The sequence below is a fragment of the Acanthaster planci genome, linkage group LG04 (assembly GCF_054643075.1).
Source record: "Acanthaster planci isolate LZ-2023a linkage group LG04, COTS_SCS, whole genome shotgun sequence".
NCBI lineage: Eukaryota > Metazoa > Echinodermata > Asteroidea > Valvatida > Acanthasteridae > Acanthaster > Acanthaster planci.
Genome location: NC_141780.1, coordinates 1,128,717 through 1,152,720, shown reverse-complemented (window position 1 = coordinate 1,152,720; position 24,004 = coordinate 1,128,717). Strand labels below are relative to the sequence as shown.

Sequence of the window (24,004 nt, the reverse complement as noted above, 5' to 3'; positions counted from 1 at the left end):
GTTAAATATTCTCTTTTTTTATCCCTCTATGAAAAAAAAATTCTACAAAAAATAAAAAAAAAACTTGTGAAATTGAAAAGAAAACTGTCCCAGTGTTCATAATTTTTAATTTTCAATTAAAAAAACAAGATTATGATAATCTTCCCGGGCGTCACCATGGAGGAAGGAAATGGCGTCACCACGTGGCGCAATTTCTCTTGGATTTTGCCACAGGCGTGTGTTATTAGTGTAGTGCAACCGAACAGCATCACTGACCAACACTCACCGTGCTGCCGAACAACTCTCATGATGGGCGCCGTGAAACTGTCTGCCTTACCGCGCAGTGAAACAATTCTCACCGCGCAGTGGCCTGAATAGAACACCATACACACGGATCAGCTGATAGCTCACGTGATAAAAAAAGCTTCATGTGCTGTGTGTGCAGCTTCGTTGCAAGTATAAGTGTGCACACATGTATAGTACGCGCCCGTACCGCGTGCATGGGGCCTTGGGTCTCCATCAGTATCAAGTCCATGGTCCAACCATAGGTCCAACCATGGAGCTCTGAAACTTTTTATAGCTTCATGGTCCAAACTATGTAGATGCACATGCATACGTAGAGGTATACAACCATGCATGGTAGTAGAGCAAGGGTCCTAGTGACAAAACTTCGCTTCAGCATCCGAAACGTAACCATGTCAACCGAAACCAGTCAATTCAAAAAGGAGGACCATGCCGCTATCTACCTCAAAAATCGCCCCGAGTGGCCTCCGGAAATTATCCAGAGAAGCCTGAGCTTTCTACGGGAAAAGGTAGGGCCCTTAATGACTTGCCAATGCTCATGAATATTACCGGCAGGCATGGGGTGTTTCCTACCTCCATGCAGCAGGCCTCCACCTTGCCATTCATTGGGGATAAAATTTAAGAAACATGCTAAACACTAGGCAGAACTTAAACGTTTAATTTCGAGAAGCTGAATCGGGAAATCTCGTGTTATTAAATGTTGGAGATAGATCATTTTGCCTCGTGGCATAGTACCTGCATGGTACCTGTTAGACCCGTAAATAGGTGGGCCCAATCAACATGTACACTCCTTCGTCATATACTGTGTGGCAAGGGAGTATACATCCGGCCCAGTTTACGGGTCTAAGCACGTGCATTCTTAATCAAAGCAGTAAGCCTTATTGCAAATACTGCATGGATGATTTTGCACAATGGTAGAAAGGCATTGGGGGAAGGAAAAGGGAGCAAACATTAAATCTTTTGCCTTCCCACTTTGCCTTTCTAAGATATGATAATAATTAAGAGTCAGAGTTTGTCAATATTGGCCTAGTGTAGAAAACAAGTAACATATTGATCATCTGGTATACTGCACTGCCCGATCACCATTTCTGAAATTTGCTGTGGGCCAGTCCACATTTGTCCAATAGACTCCAATGGAGTATCCTTGAAATAACTTCTTCTTTGAGTTTGATTTGGAATCATTTTTAATGAATGGTGTCAAGTAGATGTGGTGAGGTGCTTTTTTCATTTCCACTTTGATGTTTCTAGCAATGTAGGACATTATGAAAATTTGTAACTGCGGTCAAAATGCTTGTTGATGCAGTAATTTGCAATCTTGATTCAGTTTTGAACATTTTATTTTAATCACCGAGCAATGCAGAACTTTCAAGAAAACTAAAGACATTCAATTTATTTTCTGGGTTCTGATACACAGAACCCAGAGCCTTTTAAACTCGCAGTTGATGTAGGGTGTGGATCAGGCCAGAATACCAGACCTTTGACCCCATATTTTGAAAAGATCATCGGTGTTGATGTGAGTGAAGCACAGATAAGAGCTGCACAGTCTTTGAAGAATCCACCAAATGTTGAATTTAGGTGAGGAAATGTTTGGTTACCGCGGTGCATTGTTGTTTGTTTCAGTTTGTTAAAGAAGTAAGAAATCATTATTGTACATAGCAGGTACAGTCCATTGAGTAATGTTTGGGAAATTGAGAAGGTGGTCGGAAATAAATCAAATTCAGAAGATGACTGTAGAACAATAAAAACAACGTCAGGGCATTTTTAAGGCAATCAGCATCTAACTGTGTCACTCAGTGGCACTGATATATTATCATCTCTGCTCATTAGGCTCACATCTGAACATTTCTTAACCCATCTCAGTTCCCTGGGGAGTATTCTGACCGATGTTTAGCCGTATTAGGTGCAAACGGCTAAACATCATAACTATATCAGCCCTCACAGTTATCCAGTTACTCCTGGGTGGAGAGATGTAACCTCCTGCCAGGATTCGAACCCCCAACCCTCAGATCACAAGCGACAGACCTTTTACTACCAGGCAACGTTTTGTTAATGAAGAGGTATGTAAAGAATAGGTTTCAGATTCTCCAGCGCATAATTGAGAATCATGTTTAATTCATCCAACATTTTTTGTTTTGACATCAGAATAGGAAGTGCTGAGAGCATTGCTGTACCAGACAGGTCTGTCGACTTGATCACATGTGCAGAGTCAGTACATTGGTTTGATTTGGATGCGTTCTTTCGTGAGATGGACAGAATACTGAAACCCAGTGGATGCATTGCCATTTATACATATCACAAAATACGGCCCTGGGTTGAAGGTGATGACGTAAAGAATGAGCAATTAAAGGATATGATCATGCAGGTGAGGAATTTATTAAACCGTGAATTATTGTTTTGATCAGGAGACTAGAGGTGCATTGCTACATGTATTTGCTCTTATGATTCTTTTCATATGATTGGCCAATCTGTCATCCTTATTCTCTGATTGGTCCTTTCTTTCATCTTTGTTGTCTGATTGGTCGTGCACTTCAAACATGGAGAACAAAACACTAAAGAGCACCTCTAAGTAAAAGAAGTTTTCTCTGATTTTATCTGTTCAAATGAATATGTAGATTGTGCCCTGTGCATGCCAAATAATGGCTTTTATGCATTGTTTAGCATGCACAAGAGTTTTTCTACTACCAACACTGGTAGTTTTGTCTGTTTTCTCCGAATGACGCACTCTACATTCAGAATTGGCATTTTGGCATGAACAGAAAAAAGCCCTGTTAAGTTTGTTATAGTTAAACTTTGAATACAAATGATACTGTGTTCGATTTGAATGCGTCTATATTTATTTGAACAAATAAAATCAGAAAAAACATCTTTTACTTAGAGGTGCTCTTTAAAGCTGACAGACATGTGTTCTGCATTCCTCTTCTTGGAATGTACTACAACATCAATGTTGCATAATGTATCACATGCAAAGCCTTCTACAAGTGATGTTTCATCTTTGATATAGCTTTGTAGCACACCCTACATTATAAATAATAATGCTTTTCTGCCAAGCACTGCAGATAGTGTTTATCCGATAGATTTGACTTCATCAGTTCTGTGTAGGAGAATGCAGAGACAGACTTGCAATTTTAAGTTCTGCTTTTCTTCCTGATCAATGACAGCTCTGCAGTGTAACTTTAGGACCCTATAACAGCCCAGGTGCACGGCATCTTTTTAACAGGCTGGCAGATATCCGCATCCCGTATGACGAAACAGTAAGGTATGGACATGTCTCCTATTCTGTGCTGTGAATGAGCAATGGTGCTTTGATGTTACACATACTTAGCAATTAAGTGTTTGCCAAAGCGCATGTTGAGAATCTGGAACTGTACCTGTCTGAAAGATTTTGAGAATAATTGACTTGCCTCGTGAAGAATGTCTCTGTTGTTTTTGGACGTAGGAATGAATCATTTCATATTCAATATGACACAACAGTGGCATCTTACCTAGACTACATCCGATCTTGGGCCATTTATCAAGCTTACCTGGAGAAGAATCCAAGTGGCCCTGATATCCTCAAGGAGGTACAGAAACGGTAAGAACACAGACAAGTATTCATCATTGCAGAGTTGGCAATGCACAAATTAGACCTGCTGCTAATGTTCGTGACTTAGGCGTGATGTTCCATTCGGCCATGAAAAAGGCTGCTTTCATGTCAGTTTGGAACGCTGGAAGAATACGGGATCATCTGACAAGGGCCCTTAAGGGGAGCTGCTGAAACCATTGTTCATGCTTTCATCACATCCGAATTGGATTCATGCAACTCATTCCTCTATGGAATCAACAATCAACTCCTCTCTCATCTTCAAAGAATACAAAATATTGCAGCATGAATGATGACACGTACAAGGAAAACAGACCACATCACACCCATGTCAGTTGACCTGCACTGGCTTCCCATCCAACAACGAGTCCAGTACAAACTGTGTCTCGTCATTTTCAAGATCCTACAGGGTGATGCTCCAGATTTTTGGGTGATCTTGTCCAGTTCTATGCTCCAGGTTATCGGGGTTTGCGGTCGTCCAAAAGCAATCTACTCAAGGAAACTATTGCTCATTATGGGGGGGGGGAGAAGCTTTCAGATTGCAGCACCTTAACTTTGGAACTCTTTACCGGAATCTGTGAGACTATCGAAACCACTTGACACATTCAAGGACAGATTAAAATCATATTTGCATAGGCAGGCATTTGGTTAATATTCCTCAACTTATCATGATTGGATGTCTCTGCTTATTAGCGCCGTGAGCGCCATTCGTGTTGGATACTGTCGCTCTATAAATGTTCATTATTATTATATTATTAAGTACATATCTCTTATTTTTGAAGTTGTATTCACTGTAGTTCTAAGGCTGATCTCCCAGTAAGTCCAGTCGGTATGCTTCCATGAGTTTTAACTGTTGAAATTTTGTGAATGTCTTTTCCAGGTTGATGGGGATTTTAGGTTTAGATTGTCTTCCAGAAGATGCCAGGATACGCACAAGGACTCCAGTTGTCTTGCTTCTTGGAAGAAAACCACATATAGAGACCTCTTTGTAGGAGGTGAACAGCATTGTTTGAAAAAGTGAGTAGTGAACTTTGCTTTGTCTCAGCTAATATCTTCAAAACTCCTTATAGTTAAGGCAACTGTCTTGGTCTGTCAATGGTGTTCCTTGAGAAAATGTAATGACAAAACAATAACCCGTCTCTATTGTTTCTCTTTTTCCATTTCAATTTCCGAACAGCAGAGTCTTCTAGTGGCATGAGTCATATGAGGAGAAAAGCACACACAACGTATTTCCATCAAATGCGAATTCAATGCAATATTATAAAAACAATTCGTAATTTTGAAATTTGAAAAGATATATGATTGTGAACATGATGATTTGAACATTATTGGTAGAAACTGCTAATATTCAGAAATTTGTTGCTGCTGTAAACAAACTGAAAGTGTGTGAAAATAACATCGAAATTGCTTGCTTAAACATATCTGTTAATGTAAAAAGTGAAGTCAAATTATATCGCGTGATTCTAAGTCCATTTTTGTACCAATTAGTACTTACTTGTTATATACTTACTATATTTTATGTAAAGCTAAGAGTGTCACTCACAGTAGTATGATGAAACTTTATTGTCTTAATGACAGAGACTTTATAATTTGAAAAATGAATAAAGACTTGAAGTACCCTTGAAAACTAAAAAGGCAATAATTATGAAATTTGAGAAAAGGGGTAAACAGCATACGAAGCTGCATTTTAATGTAACATTAAAAAGTGTATTTTTTGGCTTTTTTTAGAATATCTGTTGCTTCAAAATCTTACCTTTTATTTTATTATTGTATGGCTTTAAAAAGTACTAATTCATATCCCCAAGATAAAAGTACCCCTTAGGTATTTGAAAGACACAAGTAAAGATGATGACGTGATGAATGTGAATGAAATTTCAGCCACCAGAAACAAACCTCAAGTACGTTCTAAGAAGGGAAACGTTCACTGTTCTGGTGTAATAAAATTGAAGTATCAACGAATTACATCCATCGGAAATGTGGTGTTTTAATCTGACGAAAACCGCGGAGCGTTCTTGCTTATTTTATTGACAAGTAAAAGTCCAGAAAGAAATACCTCAGTTTATTGTGTTTGTAGTGTTTATCGTTTATTTCTGATTTGTTCGTTTACATCTAATTTGTTCGTTTATTTCTGAGTTGTGCGTATTATTTCTGAGTTGGATTTCTATTTGTTTTCATTTTCCCATTTTTCTTGATTTTTGTGTTTCCATTCTTTTTTGTGTTTACTTTTTTATATTTTAAATTAATTTTTAATTTCATTTTTTTATTCTTTTAGTATTTTTGAATATTTATTGAATAATTTTTTTCTGTTTCTTACCCATTTTGCTACATGTTTACTGCAAACAATCTTTCTTTTTCTTTTATGTTTTTAAATTTTTTTCCTTTTAAAAGCATTTTTCATATTATTTGGAATGAATATTGAAAAAGATGACTTGAATATTAATTTCTAATTTAGAGTTTCACTTTTTCTGTTGTCTCTTTTGCATTGATGGCCGCCTATACTTCAGTGCACAGATGTTGTAGTATGGTTACAATCATGGAGGAAAGCCAGCTTTTTAAACTGTCAAGAATGTTCCCGCGGCAGTCACGGTGTGGATGAGAAACTTAGTAGTAGTAGTAGGCTGTAGTAAAACGGGGTGAACGCAACATTTGGCAGTGTACGTGATGGGTTGCAACAAAACTTGGAGACGGTCTGTAGTGGGACGGGAACTTTTTAGAGAGTTTAAAAGTCTGGCCCGGCATCCGCGGCAATACCCATCCCGTCCACGCCACGCCCCCCCCCCGCGTTCTCTCACGTCCTTACAGTTTGGCCAAGGTGGCCAGAAACGTCATTGCCCTGGCCGCTGGGAACATAGGGGTGCACTGAACTAATTCAAGCTCCATTGAAAAAGTGTAAAATCAACCAAGTTTGGAGCCCCATGGCAGGCAACTGAAGTCCCTGAGGCCTCTCAAACAAAAATCAATGTGTTGTTTGGTCCTTCAGATTTCATTTGATTTTCAATTTTTAGTAGGTTAACCATGAATTTTTTAATTATCCGTCCAAAACAAACTCACCCCCCAAAAAGTGAATGTTGCCAAGCCCTCCCAGCGGCCATTTTTCAAATGACATCCCTAATCTTCCTGGGGCTCTTCTGACTAATTTTCAATCCCATTTTTGTCTGCTTTGCCCCCAGATGGGTGCCCCTGAATCTACAGAGATGATCCTGGGCCATACTGACACAATTCCACCATTTCTTGGCCCAAAAAGACCCCTCTTTTCGAAACAATCTCTGGGGGTACTTTTTCTGCGCCTCCGCCTGGCGGAGAATTTTCCTTGAATTGGGACACTGCACCCATAGTGTAAACCTGTGTCCTTCCTCGCCTCCGTGGTACGTGGTCACAATGAGAGGTCAAATGGTACCAGTTAGTGCATGTACTAATGGTTCGAGACGTGGTGGTGTCGCGAACGTCGCTTGTAAACCTGAAACCTAACCATGACAACAGAAACTAGTCGTTTCAGAAAGGAGGACCATGCCGCTATCTACCTCAGAAGTCACCCCGATTGGCCACCAGAAATTATCCAGAGGAGCTTGAGCTTTCTACGGGAAAAGGTACGTTATATTTGTAACACAGGGAAAGAATTCCATGGTGGGGATGTGCATATATACGGACGCCATTCCGTGCTACAGCTAAGCGTATATTTAGGAACGTGGTGCACTTCGACGTTCACCTAACTTTCCTCACGCAGCATTGCCGAACCTCTGTCTTGAAAAACTTCAAACTCATTTAGTAAACCTTTGTGAACAATTTTATTGCCATGAAATTTCGTTTGAAATCCAGAACTGCCGGTGTCCGGATTTTGGGCTCGACTCAGCTGAGTGTTCCCTTACGATGCACATCAATTTCAAATCTCAGACATAAATATTTACAAAATCATTAGAAGTTGATAAGTTCTTGTAAAGCATCACTTCCACTCAAGAACCCATCCACAAGTTTGTCAGAAAGTTCTCTCCCCTTTGGGGCACATTTTATTAGAGTTCATTTTGCTCGTCAGAAAAAGGGAAATCGGGCGAAAATAAAATTTCATCCAAACTTTGTAGCATGTACCGATTCGTAAAATCGAGATTTATGAATTAAAATATGAGAAACTTCATGAAGTTTCGTTCATTGTGAAATCTGAGCGAAAAATATTGCTCCATTTAAACACAAGAAGCGAAAATAAAAGTGTGCCACGTTCGGCCTTCGGCCTCGCTACTTCAGGGTACATCAATAGCCATATGAAAGCAGTACTAAATTGTCATAGACAGTCAAATTTAGCAGGGAAAGTACCGAGCATTTCTTTAGAAAACACAAAAGGTTTGTGCATAGGGTGTCAAATGGCGTCCGAATATGGAACTATTTCCCTTTGAACCGCTGTGAATAACTTATTTCTTTATCATGAATGTGGCCAAGGCTGAGTCTGAAATATAATTCAGAAACATTGGCACCAATTCAGTTGATGGGTGTTATCCAGGGGGCGCACTTGAATAAGTATAATAAGAATATACCTCTCAGAAAATCCCAAATTAACGTAACAGTGATCATAAATTCTGATAAATCGTTAATTTTATTCCACTCATAACCAACTACAAGTTTGTAATAAAATCATTTTATTAATCTTATATTTGGATGCATTTAAAAGAGCTCATCTCGCATTGATGTGTGGAGGTAGCTTCAGCAAGGCGTTAAAGGCAAATGTATGTAAGCCATTTTACATTTCAGGGCTTAGCCACGTTGGAGTGCACCAAAAATATGCATCAAGCCAGGACTGATGTGACTAGCTGGGTTAGACTGAAGGTGCAGAATGTGGGCGGGGACCATGGCCCCAGTGAGTGGGGCAAGGGGGTTCCCCCCTCCCCCCCCCGAAAAAAAATCGAGAAATAAAAAAGGAGTAGAAAGAGATGAAAGGTGATAAAAAGCTTGAATACACAATCAAAATGGACACCTCTCAATTTGCTGCTGATGAGTGCTTCGCCCTCCCACTGGAAATTTGTCCCTCCCCCTTGAAAAAAAGCGTTTTGGTTGGGTAACCAATACCCATGGATGATGAGACTGGACACAATGTGGAAGTTGTATTGGCTTTATACAGGCTAACATAATAATGGAAATAACCTCATATACAAATACAAGTGAGAAAAATTATGTCTGTGATTTAATAAAGGAAAAATTATGCACAAGCTGTGAAAATGTATATTTTATCCAGAATTCGTCATTATCGGACGCATAGCACCCTGAGGCGAAGCGGAGGGCGCTATGTGTCCCTTGGGTGTTCAAAACGTCATATCCCACACCACAGCGATCAACAATAAAATTGTTAAGTGCACTAAACCCCTAGGATGTATGTAAAATCCTATTAAAATAGGAGGGTTTTCGACTGTTACGGTTAAGAAAGTAGTAACTCATTGGTTATCTGGTGTGCTGCACTTGATAAAGGTACCATTTGTGAAGTTTTGATGCTTTTTTAACTCTTCAGTTTTTGAAACGTTCTTCTTTCCCCAGCAATGTAAGCTTTCAGAAGAAAAGAGAGAGGTTTTCTTTTTCTAATTTGATATTCAGACAGCAGAGCCTTTTAAGCTTGCGGTTGATGTAGGGTGTGGATCAGGCCAGAATACCCGACCTTTGGCCCCATATTTTGAAAAAGTCATCGGTGTTGACGTGAGTGAAGCACAGATAAGAGTTGCACAATCTTTGAAGAATCCACCAAATGTTGAATTTAGGTAAGGAAATGTTTCAGGTGCCTCTGTTTTTGTTTTGACTTTTGAAGCGAGGTTAGACTTCAGTACCGGTATGTATACATACCTGACAAAAGTCATTTGGATTATATTTAGAAAGTTTTCAAGTGATAAGAAATGAGTCAAATTCAGAATTGTCTTCTCCTGTAGGACAGTTTAACAAAGTCACTGTGGCTGTGGGTTTCAGAGTTGTGAATAGTTACAATCATCAAATATTTGTCATCTGTTTTCATCAAGAAACAGGTCAATAAAAGGTTTCAGAGTGTGCACAACGTGATTTAGATATCCATTCATACATCCAACATTTTGATTTTGTTTTGACTTTAGAACAGGAAGTGCTGAGGACATTGCTGTACCAGACAGGTCTGTCGACTTGATCACATGTGCAGAGTCAGTGCATTGGTTTGATGTTGATGCTTTCTTTCGTGAGATGGACAGAGTACTGAAACCCAATGGATGCATTGCGATCTATTCGTACAACAATATATTGCCCTGGGTTGAAGGTGTTGCCGTTAAGAATGAACAATTAAAGGATGTGGTTATGCAGGTGAGTAGTTTTCCAAACACTGGATTAGTATTTCTATCACAAGACGAGGGGTACATTGCCATTTGCTCTGATGGTTTTCTTTTTGCAATTAAATTGGCCAGTTCTTTCATCCCTTGTATAGTCTGATTGACAAAGAAGATAATTAAGCCTGGACGAGGGTGAAATAAGACTGGTGTTCGGAAATCTTATGCAAGAAATCTGCCTTACATCAAAGTTGCATGATCCGTCACATGCATGCACTTAAAAGCATCGTCTAAGTGATGTATTTCACCTGTGATCTCGCTTATGAAGCAATGGTCGTTATCATGTGTCGTGAATAATTATACGACCTTTCCTGAAGAGAATGTTGTTTATGGTAGGAATGTTTTTTTCATCAATTTTCCGTATCTGGAAACACAATAAAAATGTTGTGTTTGTTTTTCTCATTCATCAACGACAGTTCAATTGTGTAACTTTAAGACCTTATGCCAGCCAATGTTCACAGCATCTTCGTAACATGCTAGCAGATATCCACATCCCGTATGACGAAACTATAAGGTATGGACCACTTTCTACTATTGTGAATGAGCAAGCTGGTGCTTTGTTACTCGGCAAGTTCTGGAGTGTTTGCCTGAGTGTGTTGAAAATCTGTAACCGTACCTGTCTGAAGATTATAATTGAGATGAGCTGACTTGTCTGGCGAGAAGTTTCTTCTTTCTGATATTATTTAGCAATTACTGTGCGTTTCCCCGAGCTTGTGTCGAGAATCTTTAACTGTACCTGTGGGGTTTTTTAGAATAATTGATTCGTCTTATGAAGAATGTTGTTTTTGACTCAGGGATGAGTCATTTTATTTACAATATGACACTTCAATGGAATCTTACATGAGCTACATCCGCTCCTGGTCCACGTATCAAGCTTACCTGGAGAAGAATCCAAGTGGTCCTGATATCCTAAAGGAAGTTCAGGAACGGTAAGAACACAGACAGGTATCCGTCATTTTGGCGTTTACACTCATATGATAGGTACTGGATGAAAAATTGCTCAAGTTCAACTTGGATATGAAACTGTATTTCCAAGCCTATCTGTAAGTGGGTCAAGTTAGTGTGCAGGCTTTCATCCACGATAATAATCTCTGTCTTTCCTTGGCTCCGTGCTCATGCAATTTTAAAAACTGCCTTTCCTTTCCCAGTAAAAGTTTGCGACAGAAACCACATGGTGTTGTCTGAGCCCACATTTCCAGTATACTTCATGCTGTGGACAGAAATCTATACATTTATTCAACATTGTTGGAGATTTGCTCAAACATGAGGGTTATTCACCTTTGTATTTAGAAAAAAAATGGCCTGTAGGAGTAATTTTTGCCTGTCCCCAGGAAAGGTGGCTACGTGAAACAGTGTAGGTGTGCTTTCATTGTTGATTTTGTTAATATTTTGTTAACGTCTTTTCCAGGTTGATGCAGATACTGGGTTTGGATTATTCCACAGGAAATGCCAAGGTACGCACAAAAACTCCAATTGTCCTGCTTCTGGGAAGAAAACCACACAAGGAGACCTCTTTATAGGCGAAAAGCGTTGTTTGTGAAAGTTGGCAATGAACTTCGCCGTTGTCACAGCCAAAAATATCCGAATTATGAGGAAATATTGTCTTTGTCCAGGGTCTTCCTTATGAATATTAGATTGCTACAAAGAATACCAGATTTCGATCAGTCTGTTTCACAAAGAAGTGTCATTTACAAAGTAAAGTGACATGGCTCGATTGAGAGCAAAGGCCTTCACAACTCATTGTCTTGAATTATGTATCGATCAGCCATTTGTTTGGTCTGTGTATATAATACTGATTTTTTTAAAACAAAATGTAATATTGAAAAGTATAGCGCTGAAATGTTTTGAACGATGTTAGCGTAAGCTATTAATTATTTTGAAACTCCATGGCCTTATAAATAAATTGAATTTTTGCTGAAATTAAATACAGTCCAACACTCGCGCGTACTCCATTCGTTTGCACAACACTTTCTTACATCGGACGTTGGTACTCTGTACCAATTGGCGCCGTGAATTGTTTTATTGCTACAATATTTCTACTTCATACAGTATTTGATGTAATTATCTAACATTGGCTTTACCAGTAGTACAGTATCTGGTTCGTAATTGTAACTCAACTCCAGTTTAAACCACGCCCACTGTACATGCACTACACATAATGCATTGATCGCTGTCTACATGGAATCATGAAACCGCAAGTTAACACGCAACTTCAGCGATCGTCCAATATGGGAGCCTGCAAATCGTGGCGCGTCCATTTTTAAAGCTTTGTGACGAAGTCACTTACAAATAGTGCAGTGTTCTTTCCTCTTAATGACGTTGAGAATTGATGCATTGAAAACTGAAAAAAATAACAAATCTTCCTTAATTTGGCAAAATGAAAATTGATAAAAGGGCAAACAGAAAACAATGTAAACTTGTAATATAGGTTTTCCCGGCCAATTTCATCAAAAGCTCGTTCAGTTTAACCAAAGGCCCTTTTAAATTCGTTTCAAAATGACTGCTTTCCCGGACGAACATTCTATTATTAATAGAAGTCATTCCATTTCGCTATTTGACGATTCTGTCGAGCAATACGTTCGTCCACATTCAAAAAGTCGTTTCGTTCATTCAAATTCGTCAAAGGCCTTTTAAAAAATGACGTTGATCAGAATCTGATTTAGTTTAATAGGCAAACATTTCTGAAATATTTGTACCGGAAGTCAAATTTTTGACGCGTATATTTCCCTATAAGAATGCTGATGTTTGAGGAAAAGATTATTTGAACGGTGGATTTTGGTACAGCTCTCTGTTCTCATGAAGACTTTACACAAAATAATGGTGGCTCGTGGTCCTTACAGAAATGTGAGCAATGTACATGTATGTGTGATTAATGCTTTTGGGGCGATAACAAACTTTTCTTGACTTGTAATTTGAAAATCTCCTGATTTGATTTCATATGACTCAAAGAGAAAGGCGTGATCACAAACTAAAGATTAAGGATTCAAAGGAATGAATTTATAACAAGACAATGATCAGAGAACAAAACAGAGTAATTTACCGTGCAAGACAGCCCTAACTACTCCAAGACACGACACCAGGGGTACGTTGCCATTTCTCAGATTAATTTATAGTTGTAATTAATTTTGCCTATTCTTTTATCCTTATGATATTCTGATTGGTCCATTCTTTCATTCCTGTAGTCTGGTTGGACATGTACCCCAAACATTACAAACAAGATATGCTACAAGAGAGTCAAATAAGACATACAGGTGTTCTGAATTAACTCTGTCGAAAATCTGCCTTATGATCACATGATCTGTCATAATGTAAATTAAGCATAGTATGGGTGAGTTCAATAAGCTTCCACGAGTTGACTTCGATCTTAAGCTCATCTGCATCATCTCGCTTGTTTGGCACATCACACACGACCATCCTCAGGTCAGGGTTAGCCCGTGTATAAGCTTACTGTATGCACCCTGCCAGCATGGAGCCATAACCTTTTTATGGTGTCTGATACCAGTAACATGTTGCATAATATGATATGCTATGAATAAGATACTTGTTCATAAAAGTTTACAGGTGGTCGGGCACCATCAGGTTTGTGTACATGTAGTTGTAATTTTTTCTCTCATGTGTATGGCATCTTCATAATATGCTTCCAGAAATCCACATCCGATATGATAAGACTGCCATTAGAAAGGCAGAATGCACATGAATTTAATTTGAAAACAACAGAAACAAACCTCAAGAATTATGTTTGGATTGTCATGTTAACTGCTTTGACATACTAGAGTTGAAAAACCAATGAAGTCATATCGACTTGAATTTTTTTTTAAACTGACGAGAACAGGCGACGTTGCGTATTATTTTTATAATAAAAATCCAGAAGTAAAAGACTTCAGTTTGTTGCACTTGCATGTTATTTCAGTTATTTTGGGGAGAGAGAAAAAGAGGTGGTCTGCATACACAGTGAGGCACCTGCCGCCACACACTGTGAGGCAGCGTTGCCATCCCCTCGGGTTCGTGTTTGCAAATTCCAGCAAACCATCAAAACACGAGGAAAGATCTGCTGAGAGTTTTAGAAGCATACAGACGTCCTTCAAAGAACATTGGGATATTTGGGGGATTTTTTTATGCAGTGGTGTAGCTTGGGCTAATTCTGGGGACAACCGGGGGGGATGAACATATTTTGTTCAAGGGGTCACGACAAGAAAATAAGCTGGAGATGTATTCACTGCACAAGTATATAAACTCAACGGAGATTTCAGATGGGGGGCATGGGCACCCGCTGGGCGGCACGTCCCCCCCCCGCACCACCACACACACACACAGCACACATTTATGCCATTGCCCCAACGTGGCTTAGGAAAATTTTTGGTCATAAATACTTGCCTTCCAAGAAATTTAGGACATATGGTGTATGATTGCCATCAGGAAAAATGCTTCAAGTTGCTAACAGACTTTGACTAATTGTATTGGAAAGTGTGGAGCACGCAACAGTGAAAGATAGGCCTACTGCTAAACTGGAGAAGATAGCGAGAATATGACTTATGATATTGCATCACTTAAAAAATCTGATGGGTGATAGATACTTGGTGGACAAAAAATGCAACAGCTTGTTTGAAGTGTACTAATGGAGTGTATTGGGAAAAGCACACAACTGTAAGACAATAGGCTGTGACCACTACAAAGCATTATGCGTAATGTCTAGTCGCTGTCGAGTACATGACAAAGGTTAATGTGGATCAAGTGCACTCGTGTACAACCAGAACCATCCTCAGAACGTGACACAACTTGGTGCGACCTACCTACAAGCCATGTCGACAGAAACTAGTCGTTTCAAAAAGGAGGACCATGCCGCTCTCTACCTCAAAAATCGTCCCGAATGGCCCCCGGAAATTATCAAGAAATGCTTGAGCTTTTTACGTGAAACGGTAGGGCGAGGTTTTACTCATGTGTACACGTGTAGGGTGTTTTTTTTGGGGGGGGCATCTCACGTCAACCTGTATGCCGTCAGTATCACCATAGAGCAAGGACTGTACGGTCGGTCTCATTCCTCATGGTCAAATCATCGATAACAAGGACTTATACACAGACCCAAATAAGGAGCCTCAACACACTAACTTTTCTGTTTGAGCTGATGTCACAGCCAAGGAACAAGTTTATTGATGGCAATCCGGTTTTAAGACAAGAAAATTTCAACGCAAGTTTTTATAAGTGGGCACACCAGACACGAACCATGGGCGCACCAGGCCCAACCATGCATGGGCACTCCATACCAGACCCGAACCATGAATGGCTAGCCTACATTGCATTGTTATGTTGCATTTTTTTTTCCACGCTACGAGCTCGCTCCCGACGCGGAAGCGCCACCTCTGAATGGCTAAACTGTTTTACCAAACGAGATTTGCATGCACAGTATCTTTTGAAAAAGGAGATTGTTTGGCCCCCAAAATGGTGAGATTGTGTAAATCGTTGCCAGGATCAACTCCCTGGGTCTTTGAGCTTTCATATGAGGGCAGAAGGGCTGAAAACTACGGTTGAAAAATGGTCCTAAGTGCCTGAGAAAGTTGAGGGATGCCACTTGAAAAATGGCTGCAATCAGACTTTTTGGGGGGTGATTTTGTTTTGTGGGAATAATTAAAAATGTAATTGGTTAACCCACAAAAAATTGAAAAGAAATTGAAAGATAAGTGACCAGACAAGAATTTCATTTGTGTTTCAGAAATCTCAGGGATGTTGGCGTGCATGCTACCGGGCCCTGAACGGTGCTGATTTTACACTGTTTTCAGTGGGGCTTGAATTAGTGGACTGGACCCATCATATCAATTGAACCTCATTCGGTAATGCACCGACGTGACTCTCCTTCAGTACCCAAATAAACAAAACGTATCCAGGCTGAGTCGTATGGGCGGCCAAGAGGGACAAAATTAACAATGACGAAAATAAAGCAACATTCACCGAAATAAAGATAACAAACGCAGAAATAGAGATAAACACAGAAATAAATATAACTATGCGGAATGTTGCTTTATTTTCGTCATTGTTAATTTTGGCCGGCCATAGAGTCACACATCCCACACTAAGTGTGCGCGCGCAAACGTATGTGTGTCCGGTTCGTAAGTGTGACGTCACTTCAGTTTAAGCCACGCCCACTGCAAACGGGTTACATACATTGATCGCCGTTTACATGGAACCGGAAGTTAACGCGCACCTTCAGCGATTGTCCAATGAGCGCCTGCAAACCGTGGCGCGTTTGCCTTTGTGACGAAGTCACTTACGAGCCGGATTATGTGTAAAAGTTGTTACACAGCTGCACAGTGTGCGTTCACTAAGGACTGGTCTTTGTTATCCGCCCCGAGCTAAAGTGCACCATCAATCGGCGAAAGAAAGACAGTTGGTTACAAGCGGGTCACACGTTCTGCATGTACGCAAAGACCATACATGCTGGAATAAATTAGTTACGCGTACTCAGCGTGCTCCACGTCAAACGCGCATATACTTGCGCGCCTCATGGCGCGCCTATGCGGTGAGTACCGAAAAAAAGCCCTCTTTTGTTCCGCTCGTAGTGGATTGTGTAATGTGTGCAGCCCTCTGTGAGGGCGCTCCATGCAGCTACAATCCTGGCCACTGAATGCCCCCCCCCGGCCTCCTCTCAATATTGGGTCTAAATGCGCGGTCTGCACTCAAGCTCCAGATGACACATGTGACTGGGGGGTGGAGTGCCCAGGGTATGGCTATTGACATGTTTCCCAAAAATGTTGTCAAGGATTATAGCTCCAATCCTCTATGCACTGAGCAAACACTGAGATGAGTTCCAGCAAGGCTATTATAGCCAGATCAATGCAGAAAGGGGGCGAGGACTGCAAGTGGGTGTCCCCCCCCCAAAAAAAATGAAAATGAAAATAATGAAAAGAGAAATAAGACGGGAGGAAATACACCAATTTTCTTGAAAATACTTCAGAGTTGACTCTTTAGTTGCACATTTCACTATTTATTACTTTTCTGCTATTGGATAAGTGCTTTGTTTCCACCCACCTTGAAATTGCAGCCTATCTTCCAAAAGTACTTTGCTCCTTCTTCGAAAAAAATGGCTTACATAGGCTAACAAAATTGACACCATGAGCATGTACATGGACATACATGTAGTTATGTGGGTATACTTAGGGCCTAAATATAAGTCTGTGTTTTTAAAAAAGTGAAAATTTCACTACTACTAAATTCTGCTAAATTATTTGTCAAGATAGGCCTACACTGGAAAAGTCCATCGTCAAGTGTACTGAACTGAAAGAGGATAGGCCTACCATTTCTGAATTATGGGTCACCTATGAATCTGTTAGCTAGCTATCTATGCATCAGTCCACATTTTTTCCAGTACTACATGCATTTGAATGTCTTGGAATTGACTTTTGTGTTATTTGTATTTGGAAACATTTTTTTAAGAATTACATTACGAAGATGTGGTGAATTGGTGTTTCATATGTTTCTGGCAGTATCGAGAATGGTTAGAATCGTTAAATGGAGGTCAAAAGCTTGTTAATGCCATTTTTATTCTTCAGTTTTCAAATCTTTCTTCCTTGGAAAAATTTAGAAAATGTGTTTTATTTTTAATTTGATATTTAGAAATCAGAGCCTTTTAAACTCGCAGTTGATGTAGGGTGTGGATCAGGCCAGAATACACGACCTTTGGCCCCATATTTTGAAAAGATCATCGGTGTTGATGTGAGTGAAGCACAGATAAGAGCTGCACAGTCTTTGGAGAATCCACCAAATGTTGAATTTAGGTGAGGAAATGTTTGGGTGCCTATGTGCATTACTGGTTTCCGTTTCCTTTTTTTTTATTTGTTTTAGTTTTGACTTTTGAGCAGAGGTAGTTCGTTGCAAGTCTTTCAAATGATGGTTGGAGAATTTGAAATGGTCGTTGTCAGAGTGGTTATGCATTATCATAGCTGCTTGCGAAATACAGGTAGTTAAAACCATCCAATATCTCTCATCTACTTTCCATTAATAAACAGGGATCAGTTTCAAAGTCTTAAAGGTATAATTAAGGCGTAAATATTAAGATATCCAACATTTTGATTTTTGTTTTGACATCAGAATAGGAAGTGCTGAGAGCATTGCTGTACCGGACAGGTCTGTCGACTTGATCACATGTGCAGAGTCAGTACATTGGTTTGATTTAGATGCGTTCTTTCGTGAGATGGACAGAGTACTGAAACCCAATGGATGCATTGCAATCTATGCATACCACAGAATACGGCCCTGGGTTGAAGGTGATGACGTAAAGAATGAACAATTAAAGGATGTGGTTACGCAGGTGAGGAATTTATTAAACACTGGATAATTAGTTTAAACACGACACCAGGGGTACATTGCCATTTTCATACATGTAATAAATTGAGGGTCAAATGTGACAGACAGGTGTTCTGAACTCTGTCCAGAATCTGCGTTATAGTCACATGATTTTAAGCATTCTGTGGGTGGGTACAATTCAATTAGCTTCCACGAGTTGACTCTGGCTTAACCTCATCCCACTTTCTCACTTGTTTGGCAGAGCTGCATCCTTGGGTCAGGGTTGCCTAATGTAAGCAAATCGAATGCAATGTACAAGTGACGTAATGGCATTTATTTCACCTGTGATCTGGCTGAAGTACATGTATGTTGCATATAAGAATCATTTCTGGAAACTTTACAGATGATGGGACACACATTAGGGCTTTTACTGTCTTCATCAATTTTGTGTATGTAGGAGCATAAGTGCAGTGTTACAGTTTATGTTTCTCAATCATCAATAACAGGTCAGCATTGCCATAAGACCCTATTCCAGCCCACGTTCACAACATCTTCATAACAAGTTAGCAGATATCCACATCCCATATGATGAAACTACAAGGTATGGCTATGTATGAACTCCTTTTGTGAATAAGCAAGGGGGGCATTGTCACTAAGAAATTTCTGGCGTGTCTGCCCGAGGGAGTTGAAAATCTTGAACTGTACCTGTCTGAGGATTTCTTGGAAATGAGTTGACTTCACTCACGAAGAATATATGTTGTTTTGGACACTAGGGATGAGTCGTTTGACATTCGATATGACACGACTGTAGCGTCTTACATGGACTACATCCGATCTTGGTCCAATTATCAAGTTTACCTGGAGAAGAATCCAAGTGGCCCTGATATCCTCAAGGAGGTACAGGAACGGTAAGAGAAACAAAGCCTTTCAGTTTTGTGTTTACATTGTATGGGGGAATGGATGAAAAACTGTTCAGATTGTTCCGTGCTTTGATGATCATCCCGTATCTCTGAGTAGGTCCAGTTGGTGTGCAGCCTCTTTTGATTTATTGAAGCTTTGTCTACATCATTTCCAGGTTGATGGAGATTTTAAGTTTAGATTGCCCTGCAGAGGATGCCAAGATACACGTCAGATCTCCAGTTGTTTTGCTTCTTGGAAGAAAACCACGCGAGGAGACCGGCACGTAGGCGAACAACAGCATTGTTTGTAAAATTAAAGTAGTTAACTGTGCTCTCGGCAAAACTCCCGATTTAAACGCACTTTTGTCTTTGTCCAGGGTCTTTCTTGAGAAATTTATTTGCCAAAACAACGACAACTCCCTATCGCTTCCCTTTCCAGTTCAATATTCTCATAAAAGAGTCTTTTGTAAAGTTAATGGTTATTTGCTTTTACAGAAGAAAACCTACACAAGTCTTTTTAAATTGTGTAATTCTGTATTTCGATCAGCAATTTGGTCTGCAATTTGTACAGTTGAAAAGATGTATAAATGGAATTTAGTTAACATTATCAGTGTAAACCATTGATTCCTTATTTGAACTTTGCTTTTGCTTACTACGTATATAGAAGTGAAGGGTTAAAATAACTGATATTGTCAAATTGTAGCCTTAATTACACGTGGTTGACTGTATGAGGCAAAGGCGAATTGTATGCCATGATTTGGTGAGAATCCGTCAGCAATTAACGCTGTATTTTGTTCTGCTCAGTACATGCTTGAAATATTATTGAAATCTAACAATATCTGTCGCTAATAGTATGGTGAAAATTGTTTTCCTTTTAATGACACTGGATATTGAAAATCAAGATTCAGTATCCCTCTTGAAATGGCAAATTGAAAATTGGAAAAAGGGTAAGCACTGAGGAAAAAGGGCTCATTAAACAGTATATTCAATTATTCTATTGGCTTTCACTCTTCAAGTTAATGGCTTCCAAAATTGAACCCAAATTCCTGAAATAAAACAACACTTCTGGAATATTGAAGACTGAATGTAAGCGGAAAGGATGTTCTTATTTATTTTTTCTTAATAAAAATCCAGAAGAGAGACGCTTCAGTTTGTGTCGTTTAATTGTTTGATTCGTTTTGGGAGCAAGCAGAGTATGGATGAGACCTATAAACAGTGAAGCACGCGTTGCCAAATACCGAGAGGCCACTAAGGTGCCACTCTCTCGGGATCATGTTTTGCTCAGTCAAGCACGACAAAACCTCAGGAGTGATTCGCTGAGAGAATTCGAATCGTATACATGTAGTTTCCCTTTGAGGATTATTTGGGTTCGGCTTACAGAGTTCCCGCCACGTGGCTGAAGAACATCTCCAATGTTAAAAGTACCCGGTCCTTGGTCTCCGTCCAAAACCTTAAATTTTGTGGTTATTTTATAACTTCGGCTGCGAAGATTGGAAGGATTAGTGATTCGTGTTCCCGCCGTTACAACCCCCGCCCCCGTCGCTACGCCCCTGTCCGTGTCAAGAACAGATCGCCCAAACTCGTCCCGCCCGCCGGCGGCCCGCCGCGCGCCGTTCAAGGACGAGAACAAGAAACCCGTGTTAAAAATGAGAGGCCGCCGCGAACTGTTTTGAAAGCGCGCCCTCAATTGGTGGTTTGATGCAGCGACTTTGCGTAGAGCTAGCTAGAGACGTGACGTACGTACGCACGCGACGAGCACTGAGCTAGCTAGCTGATCAAGCACCTGGGTGTTTTTTTCTCCTCCGAGGCTCCGGGTCTATGGGCAGATCCTCCTGTCCAAATTTATTCCACGGTTATCATTCCACTGTGTCCGTTATGTCTAGAGAATTCCTTTTCCAATGTTTCTTGTGTGATTTCAAATCACCCTATGATTACTTCGGTCGCAAGCCGCCGTTTGTGAAATCGGTGAGGTAAGTTGGACATGTTGAATTCGAACATGAAGCATGCATGGTCCGGAGTCAGATGGTTGAAGCACCCGCTGGCCGCATCCCGGGCGAACTACCGTAGCTAGGAATCCACGTACTCCACGATAATCCTACTAGTAGGCCTATTGGGATTATCGTGGAGTACGCTAAATTCGCGCATACAAATATTCGCGCATCCAACTTTCTTCTTGTGAAACTCTTCAACGAAATTACGCACTGTCGTTAATTTACTGTCGATGATCGATCGTCACTTCGACGTTTTTCTGCAGGAATAAACCAAACACTCAAAAATTGTTTCTTTGTTTCTTTAATTTCCAGATTAATAGATAAAGCCTATGTGTTAAAGGACCCTTTTGCACCAGAAGGAAGACATATCACAGTAGGATCACACTGCTCAGTCTGTGAGCAAGCAGTTTGTGCCGGTCAGGTGAGTTGAGAGCTGTAGAAACTCGCTGAAGATATTTCTGGGCACTGATGACTCATAGTTGACTGATATTGATGACAGTGTCACAACTTTGAGAAGTTCTAGTGTTGTACTTTTGTAGGCTACCCATTTCATAGGACATAGTTTGAGTTCTAGCTACAGCAGTCCTGTGAATCACATTTTTAGGGGGAACATCTGCTCAACAGATACATGTATGTTGGAAGATAATTTACTGTTTAGAATTCCAGAGTACACAGCACATGGAAATTGGTTCTAAAGATATCTTCTCTTTTATCTACCTTTGTCCAAGGAAGAAATAAAATTTACTTTCCTTACAAGGAGCATCAAAAATCCTCAAGCTTTTGGCAGTAAAAAGCTAATTCACTTTATCACCAATACATGAAATGCACTTAAGATACATGTTGGATAATGAAGTTCAACTTGCCAGTCAACTCATCACTGATATTTTTTGTTTGAAATCTTATTTTTAGGATTGTAGCTTATTCTACACAAGATGGTTTTGCCTTCCGTGCGTAAAGAAGAATATCAACGAGTTTCCTCAAGAAATTCTACAGGTTTGGAAGGTTTCCACTGTTCCCCTTTATCATAGCCCTGTACCTTTCAAGTCAGGAACACAAACCACGTTGGTCCTTGCTGGCTTGAAGTCAGGATTTCATTTCAACCTTTCACCCATAAAACTAATTTGTAAAAACATGTAACATGGTGATACGGCATTGTTTGCATGTGCTCTTTAAAGCAATAACCTGGTCCTCTTTCTTTATCAGGAGGTGGAAAAGAAAGGCAGTTTAGCTAAAGACTGAAGACTTCATGAACTCACCAAGAAGACTCCTTTCCAGTGTCTACGTCATCCAATGATGATATAGCACAGGATAGTAGGAACTGACCAAGATGGAAGTTTACACTTACACTTTGTTACAGGAAAAGTGTACAGTGCATGGTAAATGTATGGACCTGCAGTGGACTACATGCCTCTCTTTAACCTGAATGGTGAATCGTGGCTGGCCAAGCACTGCTGTCACCCTGAATGGTGAATCGTGGCCGGCCAAGCACTGCTGTCACCCTGAATGGTGAATCGTGGCCGGCCAAGTACTGCTGTCACCCACACACTAATACATCTACATTCTGTAGAGGGTTTGTGCACATTCAGCTGAGAATGGTTTTGTGCACATTTTTGTACACATTTAGTTGAGGGTTTGTGCACATTCAATTAAAAAGGGTTTTGTGCACATTCAGTGGAGAAGGGTTTTGTGCACATTCAGCTGAGAAGGGTTTTGTGCAAATTTTTGTGCACATTTAGTTGAGGATTTGTGCACGTTCAGTGGAGAAGGGTTTTGTGCACATTCAGCTGAGAAGGGTTTTGTGCAAATTTTTGTGCACATTTAGTTGAGGGTTTGTGCGCGTTCAGTGGAGAAGGGTTTTGTGTACATTCAGTTAAAAAAGGTTTTGCACGTTCAGTTAAAAGGTTTTGTGCACATTCATCAGGCAAAGGGTTTTGTGCACATTCAGTGTAGAAGGGTTTTGTGCACATTCAGCCGAGAAGGGTTTTGTGCAAATTTTTGTGCTCATTTAGATGAGGGTTTGTGCACATTCATCAGGTAAAGGGTTTTGTGCACATTCAGTGGAGAAGGGTTTTGTGTACATTCAGTTTAAAAAGGTGTGCACTTTCACTTAAAAGGTTTTGTGCACATTCAGTTGAAAAAGGTTTGTGAACTCTTAATTTTAAGCTAAAAACTCTTGGTGGGCCCATCTGGAAAATATTGTAGAATTAATATCAGTATTATTATTGAAGAAATAATGATGTCATAGTATGTTTAGTGTATAGTTCCATACCAGTGTTCTTTTTGTGAGTTGTTTTTTTTTTTTTTTTTGGTATCAAGAAACGATGAGAATATGGCAACGCCAGAGAGGTCGCTAAACCTGCCAAAGTTAACTACAGTGTACTTAATGGCTAGGGCTTTGATGATTGATAATCAGCTGTAACTTATTCCATAACCTTTTGGAGGATTCAATTGAAAGCTTTCTTCTAGAATGCACAAGAGCTTATGCTGTAAGATTTCTCAAGCTAAAGACCAAAATATTCCCTCTACAAAATTCCAGAGGTTGGACGAACACAAGGAATGAAACGGACTTACTGCTCATTGGCAACAATGTGATAACAGAAGTAATCGGGATACTCTGTTCAACTCGTCAGCCCCATTAATGATATTCTTTGAACTCCAAAT

At 40.0% G+C, this 24,004-nt stretch overlaps 4 protein-coding genes across 7 annotated transcripts; all 4 read left to right on the top strand.

The window, feature by feature from the left end:
* The first annotated feature begins 220 nt into the window (after window positions 1-220).
* LOC110982152 (putative methyltransferase DDB_G0268948) lies at window positions 221-6,302 on the top strand. Of its 3 annotated transcripts, none has more exons than XM_022240385.2 (7): window positions 221-791; window positions 1,697-1,857; window positions 2,425-2,644; window positions 3,441-3,538; window positions 3,719-3,853; window positions 4,743-4,879; window positions 5,043-6,302. In XM_022240385.2, the coding sequence occupies exons 1-6, from the start codon at window positions 612-614 to the stop codon at window positions 4,852-4,854; spliced, it is 906 nt and encodes a 301-aa protein (XP_022096077.2). In that variant the 5' UTR covers window positions 221-611; the 3' UTR covers window positions 4,855-4,879; window positions 5,043-6,302. The 3 variants fall into 3 exon arrangements, with proteins under 3 accessions (XP_022096077.2, XP_022096078.2, XP_086991934.1); XM_022240386.2 differs by having other exon boundaries at window positions 5,040-6,302; XM_087135808.1 differs by lacking the exons at window positions 4,743-4,879; window positions 5,043-6,302 and adding an exon at window positions 4,130-4,698.
* A 411-nt stretch (window positions 6,303-6,713) lies between these two features.
* On the top strand, window positions 6,714-14,057 carry LOC110982136 (putative methyltransferase DDB_G0268948). The gene is made up of 6 exons (XM_022240346.2): window positions 6,714-7,449; window positions 9,434-9,594; window positions 9,937-10,156; window positions 10,596-10,693; window positions 10,974-11,108; window positions 11,588-14,057. Exons 1-6 carry the CDS (start codon window positions 7,333-7,335, stop codon window positions 11,697-11,699), a joined length of 843 nt encoding a protein of 280 aa, XP_022096038.2. The 5' UTR covers window positions 6,714-7,332; the 3' UTR covers window positions 11,700-14,057.
* An 885-nt stretch (window positions 14,058-14,942) lies between these two features.
* Window positions 14,943-20,501, top strand: LOC110982107 (putative methyltransferase DDB_G0268948). Of its 2 annotated transcripts, none has more exons than XM_087136340.1 (6): window positions 14,943-15,095; window positions 17,785-17,945; window positions 18,415-18,478; window positions 18,960-19,054; window positions 19,227-19,361; window positions 19,529-20,501. In XM_087136340.1, exons 1-6 carry the CDS (start codon window positions 14,979-14,981, stop codon window positions 19,638-19,640), a joined length of 684 nt encoding a protein of 227 aa, XP_086992466.1. In that variant the 5' UTR covers window positions 14,943-14,978; the 3' UTR covers window positions 19,641-20,501. The 2 variants fall into 2 exon arrangements, with proteins under 2 accessions (XP_086992466.1, XP_086992465.1); XM_087136339.1 differs by having other exon boundaries at window positions 14,951-15,095; window positions 18,259-18,478.
* Window positions 20,502-21,116: 615 nt separating this feature from the next.
* LOC110982071 (cysteine-rich DPF motif domain-containing protein 1-like) lies at window positions 21,117-23,596 on the top strand. The gene is made up of 4 exons (XM_022240219.2): window positions 21,117-21,322; window positions 21,656-21,764; window positions 22,253-22,336; window positions 22,547-23,596. Exons 1-4 carry the CDS (start codon window positions 21,171-21,173, stop codon window positions 22,580-22,582), a joined length of 381 nt encoding a protein of 126 aa, XP_022095911.1. The 5' UTR covers window positions 21,117-21,170; the 3' UTR covers window positions 22,583-23,596.
* Window positions 23,597-24,004: the final 408 nt, after the last annotated feature.